The sequence below is a fragment of the Rhinolophus sinicus genome, chromosome 2, assembly GCF_057876585.1.
Source record: "Rhinolophus sinicus isolate RSI-liver-muscle chromosome 2, RSI-T2T, whole genome shotgun sequence".
Lineage (NCBI taxonomy): Eukaryota > Metazoa > Chordata > Mammalia > Chiroptera > Rhinolophidae > Rhinolophus > Rhinolophus sinicus.
The window spans coordinates 12817760-12830942 of record NC_142502.1 but is presented as its reverse complement, the minus strand read 5'-3'; the positions used below and the strand labels follow the sequence as shown (position 1 = coordinate 12830942).

Sequence of the window (13183 nt, the reverse complement as noted above, 5' to 3'; positions counted from 1 at the left end):
CTAAAATTGTAAAAATTCATTTAGACATTTTTCTGAACATGTATGTTAGTTCTAAACACAGTAAAGTTTGCCTATATCCCACAAGTAAACTCAGTCCCCTAGTTCGAAGAATCACAGAGAACAAAAAGTTGATGCTGTTTTTAGGTTTTATTCTCTAATTTATATTAATGGAAACTAAGATCCACACAGTTCTTCAGCCAGTCACCCAAAGGTCATCCTTGGCTCTTTCTTTTCCTCATCTCCTGCACTGAATCAATAAGGAATTGCTATCGATTTTACTTCCTGAATATCTCATCTCCATCAAGACACCATCATCTTCTGGATGCCATTTCATTTCTACCACTAGAATATAAGTTGTAGATCAGATGGCAGGGGCCACGTCTGACTTATCCATCACTGTCTTAATTCACTACTGCACAGTAGATGCTTAATAAAGAAATGAATGGAGGAATCTCCTAAGGAAGTGCTGGAGGCTAAGAAATAGGCCTTGCCTTAAGCAACTGGTAATACCATGGAAGAGATAGTTACGTAAACCCTAGCAATGTGTCAGCTATTGTAACGGAGGAACATATAAAGTGCTGAGGGGGCATAAATACAGGGACAAATAATTCTCCTATAAGGTAATGAAACAGGCTTGAAGGTCCAGAGAAGCTAAAAAAGGAGGTGCCATTAAGTCCAATGTCAGCAGATAAGTGGAAAACTTTGTAGGAAAAGGAGGCAGCCTTCTAAAAGCATGGTGTGTTTTGGCTGGATTATAAGGTGAAGAAGGCTTGAGAAGGGACCTGAGGTGAACCTGCAAAATGAGCAAGAACCAGGTTATTAAAACCTCTGAATAACCTGCCAAGGAGTTTGGTCTCTGTCCTATGGATGACAGGGATTCATCAGTGGTTTTGGACAAGACAAAGGAATAATTATATGAGACCTGAGGCACAGAAATACACATATATTCTGATGGCAGTGTAGAGGTTTAATTGAAGGGAGAAGAGGCTGGGAACAGGGAGACTATTTGGGAGCACTCCATTAAAGGTCATGAATTCTGTTCTAGGGCAGCACCAACAGAGATGAGATGCATAGACGGCTGCAAGGGAACTATCAGCAGTAGAATCAAAAGGAAGTAGAGAGACAAGGAGGTATGGGGGCTTTCTATCTTAGGCAACTGGATAATGATGCCACTGATCAAGAAAGGAAAGACAGAAGTAGCAAATTCGAGAGGAGAGATTATGAGAATTCAAGCCCACTGCAAATGCAACATGAAAGGGCCAGGTAAGAGAACAGCATCAGCACAGAGGAGAGTTGGGGCTCGAGAAGCCAGAGTATGAGGTGGGTGTTCTCAGATGGAACCTGTAATGGGCTCTGATTTAAGGGCAGGTTTTGATCCATGCAGTTCAAACCCCCTTCCTCTTCTATACCTTGAATTTTGATTCCTTTCAAAAGGCCAGTCTGAGTGTATGTGTTGGGTGTGGGGGAAACTAGTTATGGAAGTTCTCTAGGTCCTTCACCCTTAAGGCTGTCATCACTGGTTCTGCTGGTCAAAAGCGGCTGGTCCTACAGACCTTACAAGGTAGAAGCTGCTTGGCCTTGAGAAATGTCTATATAGGAAGGCTAATGCATAAACATGGCATAAACATGGGTTAATGTTGCTATAAGAAATAATTCCCAAATTGCAAGGCAATATCCCTCTCTAGAAATGAGAGAAAGATTAAGGGAACTGGCTCTGACGTTTAATTTCTGTATTACTTTGCCTTGTTTCTACATTTCCTCAGTATTTTGACATTTCACAACAAGATGCCCGACACATGCAGAAAATGAGGCCCAACTGAAAAAAGGGTGATTAAATTTGACCATTAAGAAACTGTCACATCAGACTATAGTCAACAGTTTTCCTCCTGATGAGTCATAATTAACAGTGACTTGCTGATTTGGAACATCTGTGGTTTTCCCCAGGTGACTGACATATGCACCTGGAAGCACAGAGGCCACCATAAAAGGCGGTCTGGGTTATGGAGCCCTTGCAATCAATCCTGAAAATTTTTGCCTAGAACCATGTTAATTGTATTTTCATTTTACCATATGTATGAATTTACTACATGTAATCTATTACGTAAAACTGTGACAGAATCCTATGGTCTCTAGTTTTTTAATAGCGTTACTAAATTTTAAAATTTAAAATGCATGCCAATATCCTTTGACCAGATGGTATTTTGGAACATGCCAACAGTAATTAAAATTAACATATTTCAATATATTTAACAAATTCTTCTATAAAAATTTATTTCTGAGAAAGATAGCATTTCATATGTGGGTGTGCACATGAAGATGTATATTTTTATCAGAATCATGAACAATCGTGAAGAACATAATACCAAATTCAATGTCATCTTGACTACAGAAATACCAAGAAGAAAGATTATTTAAGTAAATAGCTAGAGATGTTACCTGAAATTGCCATCTCTCTGACAAAAACATTAGGGTATCATGTATTGGTACCTTCATAGCTTGTAAATAGGTGATGATTAACTTTTTTGTATTTGGCAGGTTATCATTATATTCTTTAGATGCTTTAATGACAATGATGGCTTAAATAAAACTCTTATGGATTTCAATGACCTGAAAATGTCAATGTCAATTTAAACAAATCATACATTTAAAATTAAATTGTTCCTACTTGTATTGAATAAGGTAAGTTTTTTCATCATTTTTGTTAGTTGGATTCATCTCAATACAAAAGTTAGAATGGAATTTAAACTCAGAAATATGTAGATTGAATTTCTTGACACAACAAAATGATGTGGCCACAAAAGAAAAAAACAACAACATAAGGTTACAATGTAATTGTTATTAACCAAATAACAGCCACAATCTGATGACCTAAGTCAAAGGATTTGTTTTGGGATCAGAATTATATGGTCCCAGTATAGAGATACAGTTACTAAACTCACCACTAATTTTGTTGTATGTGCGTAGTGTCTAAGGTATATGAAATATTTCAACATAATTAAACAGTTCAGCATAATGAAATAAACAGCTTATAATTATCCAATGTTTAGGTTTTTAAATTAAACACATAGATGAAAAGAAATCTATAGGACCAGGCCGAGGCTGATGGTAAAATATGCCCCCAAATTCCTCCCATCCTGGTCAGCGCACCCTGTGCAATGGGACTTTGCTGCGCCACCTGTCAGAATGTAGCTTTCACTAAAGGGTCAGGCCGGTTAAGAATGATGAAAATGGAAGAAGGGGACTAGGAAGAAGGCTAAGAAAAGTGTCAGCCACAAACACGAGCCCCTTCTTACCAAAAAGATTATGTGTGACTTCCGGGGCTGGGCCATAAGAGGCCTTGAGGTTCCATTTTGGCTGTCTTGGAGATCTACTCAGAGACCATCACATTAGGAAGCAGGTCTGGCATCCTAGAGGAAAGAAGTCATTTGGAGGAGAACTGAGGCCCCCCCAGGTGAGAGCCAGCACCAACAGACAGCCCTGCTGATGTTCCAGCTGAATGCAGCCACATAATGAGCAGAGGAAACAGCCCACCCACAGGAACATGAGAAACCATAATGTGTTACTGCTTTAAGCTGCTAAGTTTTGTTGGTGGTTTAGCAAAGCCTAACGGAAACAGAAATTGCTACTGGGCGTGTCGTGCTGCTTTAACAAAAACCTACAGCATGTGGTGTTGTCCTTAGGACCTGGTGGAGAAGGAGACTGGAAGGACACGAGGAAACTGTTAGTGGAGGCTGAAAGAGCAGTGAGGGAACTGCCATGTATATTATATATTCTGCATCTGCAGTAACTTGAACTTCTGTATTTGGCTACAGAGATTTCCCTGCAGACGGATGGAAGTGGCAATTGGCTTTTCTCACAAGTTACTGCAAGAGAGAGATGAACCAAAGAAGAAAGTTTAATTTGCAAGCAGATTTTAGAGGAAACATAGAAGGCCTATGATAGTGTAGATTGGAAAGTATGACGGTTTGTCATTTCTAGTCTCTCTTGGAAAAAGATCTACGAAGTAAAAAATATACTCAAGGTAACAGTAATCAAAGATGTAACTGTAAAACCCATTGCTAAGAACGCTGAAAGATTTTAGGTAGCGCCTAACAGTCTTCTCAGCTAGACAAACACGCTTCTAAGAATCTTTAGAGCACTGCCCATAGCAGCTACACAAGTGGTCCAAAGTTTGTATCAAACTATGGGTTTGGGGGGACACAGAATGAACTACAAGCAGAGCTTTAGGAAGCCAACAAATTTGTTAAGCAGAAACTCTACCAGCTTTCACCAAAGGATCAGGTCAGTTAAGAATGAGGAAAAAGGAAGAAGGGGGCTAGAAAGAAGGCTAAGAAAAGTATCAGCCACAAACACGAGCCCCTTCTTATCAAAAAGACAGGGAATGTCCTGTATCCCTGGATTAAAGGAACAGGACGTATGTGCCAGGCTGGATGTCAGAATGACATTGGACCATGATGGTTATCTTCTTTCCATTCCTCCCTTCTTTGGGCAGACGCACCTATTACAAGGGCCCTGCCCCTGTCTCATCATTGTACGTTGGGTGAATAGGGATAAGTTACCTCTCTTCTAAGTTTCCAAGTCTGGAGATTGAGAGAAATTACAGTGGAGGAGCCGCATCTGTATCTGGACCAGGTACAGATCACATGAAACTGAACTTGGAGCTTGATGACATAATTAAATGGGACTTTTGATGTCTTGAGAGGGGTACATGTATTTTGATGTAGAAAGGTATAAATAATAGTGACCAAAGAACACATTTTAAACTACAGCCACAAAATCCTCCTCTGAATATGCATCTTCCTTTGCAACGTGAGTTTGTCCTTCCTCCCAGCAGGAGAGGAATTGACTGCCCCTCTCCTTGAATCTGATCCTGTATTGTACTTGCTTTGATCAATAATGTAACAGAAACAACTTGATGTCACCTTATTCTAGGCCTTAAGAAATCTTGCGGTTTCTTTTTTAGCTGCCCTGGATGCCTGTCCTCACGCCACCAGGAAAGCAGGAAGATGAGAGGCCATGTGAAGAAGAACTGAGATGCCCTTTCCATAGCCAGAACTAACTGCCAGACACATGGCTGAGGTTATTTTGAACCTACTAGCTCAGCTCTTCTGCAACCTCACCTCAGGTAAAGCCAGCAAATTGAGACCTGTCTCAGGCTTCAAGGGTGATGCATCTGTTATCTCCTCTTTCCCATGTCCCCATACATACCTGATTACAAATTCCTTGAGGTAAGAAAGCATTTTCCCCATCCAGGTATCCCCAGACACTAACCTGCTGTCTGGCACATTGTCTTATATATATGTCCTTAGAAAACCATCTATATTTTCCTGAGAACTAACCACCCAACCCAGAGATTTTGAGAATTAATAGACTGCTTGTTTTAAGCCACAAAGTTTTGCAGTGGTTTGTTACACAGTAAAAACTAACTGAACAAAGGCATTTAGTTGTGTGACAAATACACACACACACACACACACACACACACACACACGCACACACACACATTTTGATGTCTTGGTCTTCCTCCTGCCCCTCACTCTGTCTTCTACAATGGAACATTCTAGGCTTGCTTGATTGGGTCCATCACCTGGTCCTTTGATGTCCTGATCAGATGTGTATAGATTAACGGGAGAGGACAGAGAAGAGAGGAGGAGTGAAGATCCAAGAGCTACTTGAAAAGTGGGCTTGAGGGAAAAGATGAGTAAACATAATTTTTAGGGAGTTTTGCCTGTGTTGACTACTCTAATCACTGTTTTGATTTTTTCTTTTTCCAAGCAAATGTCAGTAAAGGCATACTGCTCTTAAGATTTTTGAAATTGTATGTGAAACCAATGGCCAGATTAAAACAGCCCTGTTTCATTAAAGTCACATTTGCAAAATTGTGTACCATCTCACTTAAAATCTAAGGCACAAGGAATGAGAAGAATATAATTATCTCAGTTCTCACATTAGAGTTTCTCAACCTCAATACTATTGACATTTTGGGGAGGATAATTCTTTGTCATGAGAGGCTGTCCTAGGTACTATAGGATGTTTAACAGCATTCTTGGCCTCTAACCATTAGATGCTAGTAGCATCCCACTTTTCTCCACCACCGCAAGTTGTGACAATCAAAAATATCTCTAGACATTGCCAAATTTCTGCTGGGGAAAAATTACCCCAGTTTAAAATCATTGGCCTAAACTACGCCATTTGCTTTTTTTTTTTGACAATGAGAATAAACTAGTACAAACATTTGAAAAAATTTGTCTGTGTTTCAATTGAATTATCATTGTCCAATTAACTACTCCAAAAGTCATTATCATATTGGGTTGTTCCCATAGGTTATATACTTATTTAGGCAAAAATCTCTTGCCCTGGGATATATCTATTTAAGAAGTACCAAAATGCAGTAAGTCTACAACATTTGCTGAAAGGTTACATAGAAATTACATGATTTTTCCAATGTGAATGAAAAATCCTATGATGTCTGAGATACTCTGTCATTGAAATCTGAAACATTAGGTCTTAGGTGGTAAGGGAGTGGGTGGGTGGGGAGAGGGTGTGTATATCCTGATATTGTGCTTGGTTTGTTTTATTAGTCTAAAACTTTTTAAAAACATTTCAAACCTATAAAAAAATAGCTGATCAGCTTCAGTTGGTTATTGTTAGTTAAAAATATAGTCTGAGCTATTCCTTAGAACATTTTAATTTTATCACTATTAGACCAGGAAAGGTATATAGCACATATAGTCAGCCAATTATGAATGAATGAATGAATGAATGAATGAATGAATGAACGTTTAGAGATTTTAATGTATTTGGTTGGAAGGCAGTTAAATATGGCTGGTTTTATAAGGACATATGGATCAGAAAATGTGACAGGCAGTGGCCCAGGCAGTGGCTTCCTCTCTATAAATACGACAGGGGAAATGATATCTTCAAATGAAAAATTTTAATGAGGCATGTAGAGGGGTATGGGAGAGAGGAGGTAACAGACGCGTCAGCCTTAGGCCCCTGAACAGGCCTCAGTTTCATAAATTTGTAGTAAAATCATTTGTTGAGAAAAAAGAGAATTGAGAAGAGGCTGTTTATAATTTTTCTTTATCTCATTTAACATTAAAAGTCATATTTTTCTCTGTAGAAATATCAACGTCTCTGATTACAACTGCTGATTGGAGGTGATACATAACCTGTGGTGTGCCCACCACATATTCCTAAAAGTCCAAAAGATTCTGAATTTGATTACAAAACCGGGCCCTTAGACTTTTGCATGAAGGACTGTATGTACTATAAAAAAGTGCAATGAACAAGGTGTGCTCTGCAGAAGAAGAATAACTATAAGGAAGAGAAGAGAAGCAATAAATATAATGAGAGAGTGAAAACGGCAGCGCTCGTTATGGCAACCCATACCAGTGGCTTCCTTTAGTACCTTGTAGTTCTAAATAAAGATAATACATTTGAAAAGTTTGGGCAGAACTTTTCTTTTCCCTGTCACATTTTTCTTCCTTTATTTGTGGACATAAACATGGAGAAAGAAAATGATCACATAGTGAATTAATGAAGGTACCTTATGTCTTTACAAAATTTGAATTCATGTTTTCATGTATAGTTCTCCTTTGGTCCCGGTTACAAAAGTAGCCTGGCCAAGGAGACTGGAGGTCTCAGGAGCCCAGATGTTAATAGGGAAATGAAGCATGGTGACGGTTAAGAAATAAGCCAGAAATCTAGAAACTGGACTAAAAGCTAGAGACTTACAGAACCATGACCAGAATTTAGGAAGTCTGACTTCTCTAATCTAATGTCCACCTCAATCATTTGCTGATTATTTGATCCACTTGTTTAATAAATGCTGCTGTGCCCCTCCTGTGTGCCAGCCCATGACTGACCAGCTTTGGATGCAACCTGAGAGGGTGGGTGTGGCTCTTCACAGTAGGAAGGACAGGAATCAAAACGAAGTGCACCACAGCCCAAGTTCTGTGCATGCAGCAGAAAGAAAGAACCAGCAGTACCATGGAACAAATGAGTGGGGGAGAAAAGGCCACAGGTAGGACATTAAAGGCAACATGACAATGCAGAAAATGAAAGCCAACCCATACCATTGGCTAGGATAGAAACTAGGAGAAAATGCTGCTTCTACATTTATGGTTTTTTCTAATAAATTACGTATCAAGGTGAATGATGGAGGAAAAGGGAGGAAAAATGATCTCCTTCATACAGCATTATTTTCAATCAGAGAACACAGACGCCCTCAGGAGAGCTTCAAGCTGGCACTGAAGTTGCCACATGTGGCTCCCTATTGTAAAAAATGGCACGTCTCCTGGTTTTGCAAGAAAAGTTATCTTTTGCAACTTTGAGATCTTTTCCTGTCGTGAGCGCTCAGCAACAGAACAGCAGAAGGAAAGCAGATATTGAAAATGTCCTGAAGTACCATCTTCATACAACCACTTTTTAAACATGAACTTGTATTAGGTTGCTGCAAAAGTAGTTGCAGTTTTTGCAAGTATTTTTAACCTTTTAAACTGTAATTACTTTTGCACCAACCTAATAATCCTAGTTCTTTGACTCAATCAAAATACAGTGTTTTCTTTTGGGCAGGGAAGAGAGGAGAGAGTAGTTGATCACAGTGTTCATATATTTGATATCCAATATTTAGCGTAGACTTTTAAAAAATATATAGTTCTCCCAAATAAACATGACTTTTCCTCAGCTACTGCCTTCAAAGTTCAGTTGTTTGCTTGTTTGTTCATTAAATTATTGCCGTTTGTCTCAAGCAGGGTGAGGATTACTATCGCATGTTTTAGAATTATGTATTTTATTTCTTATTCTCACCCTGTGTTCTCAATTTCCCTTTTCTCTCTATTATTTTCATCCATACATAAGTAGAAATCTTTTATACTGTATGTCCTCTTAAGCAGATGTAAAGAGAGTTACCATTTTAACACTGAAATTTCTCAATTTGAAATGGAGATGAAATGATAAAAATAACTTAAAAGAGTAAAACTGAAAAGCAAGGTCAAATCACAGAGTTGGAGGAGCAGATGCTGGAAAGCCCAGTAGAAAACAAATTCAACCAGCACATAAAGTTCAATTAGCCACTCGGAAGACCTGTGTTCGGTGTTGAATCACGCACAGAGCACCAGATGGTGTGGTACTTTCCATTGCTTTAGGCCTGGGGCGGGGGTGACATCAGTGACCTTCCTAGTAAAGAAAGATACACTGGCTCACAGAAGCTATGACCACCGTGCCTGTTGCAGGAACTCCCACATGAGACAGCAGGGGACGAGAGGCACAAATGGATTTCCTGGGTGTTAGCCCAAATCTACATGTTCAAGCTTATTCGTAGGGTAATGTATCATTTTAAAGTTTATTTTTAATAATAATAATGACTATCATCTATTTAGGATTTATCATCTGGCAGTCATGTTGCATACATTATTACACATATTATCTAATTTAAACTGTGCAAGAACCCTATGAGGAAATATCCCTCTGCACCCCTCGATTTTATATGTAAGAAACGGGGGGCTTGTAATACAGAATTGTACACCTGAAATCTATGTAATTTTACTAACAATTGTCACCCCAATAAATTTAAAAAATAAATTTAAAAAAAAAGAAAGGGAGGGGCTATCAGGATTAATCAACTTGCCTCAGGCTACACAGACACTCAGCAGGAGAGCACAGCTCTGGGTCTCTCCAAAGCCTGTGCCTTCAATCACTTCACTCTACCCTCACCTCCAGCTTGCCCATTGTGGCTTCCAGAATATATACATGTATGTATATAAATATAAATATAAATATAAATATAAATATAAATATAAATATAAATATAAATATATATATATTCACCCGATCTTTACCAAACCCTAGAAATAGTCAACACTGATATTATCCCCAACCATAGATGAAGCAACCCAGTTTCAGAAATAAAGTGTCTCAGCAAGTAAGTGCCAAAACCAAACTAAGCCCTGCTGACCCTTTGTCCCCCTATGCCATGTTAGCAACCATTTGGCTAGAATGCAGCCAATAGACAGAGCCCCTCCACGTACGTTCCACCATCTTCCTGGGCTGTGAGCCATAAGGAATTCTCCTCCCCTGTGACACCTTGACCTCCTGTCTTCAGTCCTCCAACCTTGTCCATCCCTCATTCTCAGCCCACCTCACTTCTACTCCAGCACCCTCCACACAACAGGAAACAGAATCTAACCAGATGTTTGTGAAAGTTGGCTCACACACGAATCCACAGAATAATTTTCCTTTCTGTATCTCTATATTTGCATTTGCCATGTTATTATCATGTATCGTAGGCCAGGCCAACAGGGACCAACTCTAGAAAGAATTTTTTCAGCAGGAGGGTTTTTTGGGATGTGCTCTCAGAAACATTGTAAGGGTGTGAAGGAGGCAGGATTGGGCAGAGAGAGATCTTGAACTGAGTTGCAATTGTGTTTCGGAAGCTGAGATGGTCTTTCAGAGATGTCCTAAACTGAGGCAAGGGCCAGAAGTTTGTCTCCAGTCAATGACGACTCACTGGATATGGGCTGCCCTAGGAAGGGGGCATAACTAGGAGGAGGCAGATCCCTTGGGTCCAGGACACTTCTAGGGGAGGGGCTCAGCTGTGTGCCTTCAGCAGGCAATACTCTGGGAAGCTGGGGAAAGAGGGCCCCAGAACTGAAGGGCAGGACTTGGTCCGCACCCCCCAGTATGTGCTATATCAGCTACAATGCTAACTACCAATCTGAAGAACTGGCTCCTTTCAAACAACAAGGAGAACAGCAGCTCCCATCTGTTTCCGTATCATGTTAGACACACCACATATGGAGGAGTCAACATTTGCTCCTATTATCTGACACCAGAGTCAAACCCTTTGTTACCAGGGGATGCTGCCTTCTCCATTTTTTTCAAAATGGACTGTTCCCAAGGCCCACTGTTTCACTTTTCTGAGGACTGGATCAGAAGTGTGGCAGCAAAGAAGAAAGTGCAAAGAATGGGTACGGACCTCATCTTTTGCGAGGCAGCCAATTTCATGGAGTCTCCAAATCGCCTCAGACGTCTTATTCCTTCCACCAGTTTGAATGGTTCCTCACTAACTCACATGCTTTCTCAGTGCAACCAACCGAGCTTGGTTCTGCGATTCTGCTATCTCGCCTGCCTATCTAAGGCACCTCTCTACGTGTCCAAGCAGATGACTCCGCAACCCCTACCTCGTTCTGGCCTCTGCCTGGCATCCTTGTTAGCATCCATCCTGTTTGATTCCTTCCCCTGCAAATGATGCTGTTCTTTCAGCTCTTAAATACCATTGGTCAGGAGCCCATACAAAGGCAAAACAGGAGTTGCCAATATTGGCACATAGGCAGGAAATGGACTGACAGTGTGTTTTCTTTCATCAGCAACATTCTGAGAGAACACTTTAATTTGAATGCTTTTGGGGTGCGACATAACATTACCCAGTTTTCCACAGACCCACTACGCTCTAGTTCCTTAAATCCGCTGTTTCTCAAATCACCTGAAGGTAATTGAGTTTAAGACATCTAGAAAAAAGGAAGACTTGACTTCCATAAGTGCACGGATGGGAAGTGAGGTAAAGAGGCAGTATGATGAGAAATCTTAGGAAGAGGTAATAAGCAGAATGCAGACTCCCAATTTAAAAAGAGAATATTGCAATTTTTTGATATGGATATTTTAATTACATCCTTGAGGAAAGAATAGATAGATAGATAGATAGATAGATAGATAGATAGATAGATATACAGACATAGATATAGAGATATATATACATGTTATATATAATATACTATAGTACAGTAACTTTGATTGTTATATGATTGTTTAAATTATATCCTGAGGAAAGTAGGTTTTCTGTTCTCTTTTTCCACCCCACCTCGCAGTATTTTAAATTAGTCAAATCTAAGTACATTATTTCAACTGAATTGTGTCATGGAAACGCAGAACAATCAGAACTAAATAAAAGTTACTTATAATGATGTAAATATATAAATAAAGGAAATAAATAGTGTGATAAATGCATACAAATATATAAGATTTGGGTGTTTTTATATATAACCAAACACGAGATCCCAAATTTCAATCAGCTATAAGAATGCATGGTACATTTATACAAAGCTTTGGAAATCACCAGTCTATATCAAGAGCAAACTTGTTATCACTATATTCTGCATAGCCAACAAGAGCATAAGACTTGCTACCATATATACATTTATTTCCTAGCAAGGGAAATGACTCAGCTACCTAATTATGTTTTGGGGGTCATCGATGAAAAAGGAAAATTATTGTGATGCCAGAAGCAAACTAAAGGGCATTTGGTTACCAACTTCTATCTAAACATAGTGGGAAGAGGTGAAATTCTAAGTCATCCTCACATTTTATGAGATGTTTGAAAACAATAAAATTAAAGATAAGATGAAATAATTGCATTATAATCACATAAAGATATGAAATAAGTCAATGTGCTTTAAAATTTTGAATTTTAAAACAACGATTCTCGAAGTAAAAGGAAAATTAAGTCATTAAGAGACTACGATAAATTTCTGACCGGAGATTCAGGTTCCAAGGGTATATTTGCTCATCCATTTCAGGAAGATATTCAGGTCTGTCAGAAAAGGCAGCCATTGTGCACTGATGTCTTAAATTTTAGAAACCATTTCTTAAAAATACCTAAATACCAATCATCTAAATTTATGTCTTAAAATTTGGTTTTTATCTTAGCATTCCTAGTACATTTTCACTATTCAAGATTTTACCATAAATATCGGTTTTAGCTTTTCCGAAATCATGAGCATAAATCACTACTATTCATTTCATTTCTACTAGCTTTAGGTTCAGATAAAATATTAACAGGAATAAACAATTTTAAACTTAGAGCTATTTTAAAATCTACTCTACGTAGTTCTAATTTTGTTATACCAGGGAGTCAGATTGGAATTATACTAGAAGTATGTACACACAGACACACACACACACACACACACACACATACACAGAGACAACAACAAAAGTACCTTTTATCACACCAGGAGTCCTGAAGTTTGTTTTTCTCATATCCCACCAATTATAGTGAATTTTGGAAGTTGTCCTAATTCAAGCAGTATCTAAACCAAACACTGCTTTCACCAAGGGAACTTCCAACTCTCCCAGCAGCACTCTCCTCAAAGTATCCCTATAGCAACCCCTCTGTAAAAGCATA

General features: G+C 39.0%; 1 protein-coding gene across 18 annotated transcripts in view; it reads right to left on the bottom strand.

The window, feature by feature from the left end:
* The window catches only part of SYNE1 (spectrin repeat containing nuclear envelope protein 1), a 414622-nt gene that overhangs the window by 343554 nt on the left and 57885 nt on the right, over positions 1 to 13183 (bottom strand). The window contains exon 1 of one of the 18 annotated variants that reach the window (XM_088795371.1): positions 12999 to 13140. The exons of the other annotated variants lie outside the window; for them this stretch is intronic. Within the exon in view, the coding sequence (XP_088651497.1) occupies positions 12999 to 13038 (40 nt within the window). The 5' untranslated portion in view covers positions 13039 to 13140. Of the gene's footprint in view, positions 1 to 12998; positions 13141 to 13183 lie in introns of those variants that run through there. 18 annotated transcript variants of the gene reach the window in all.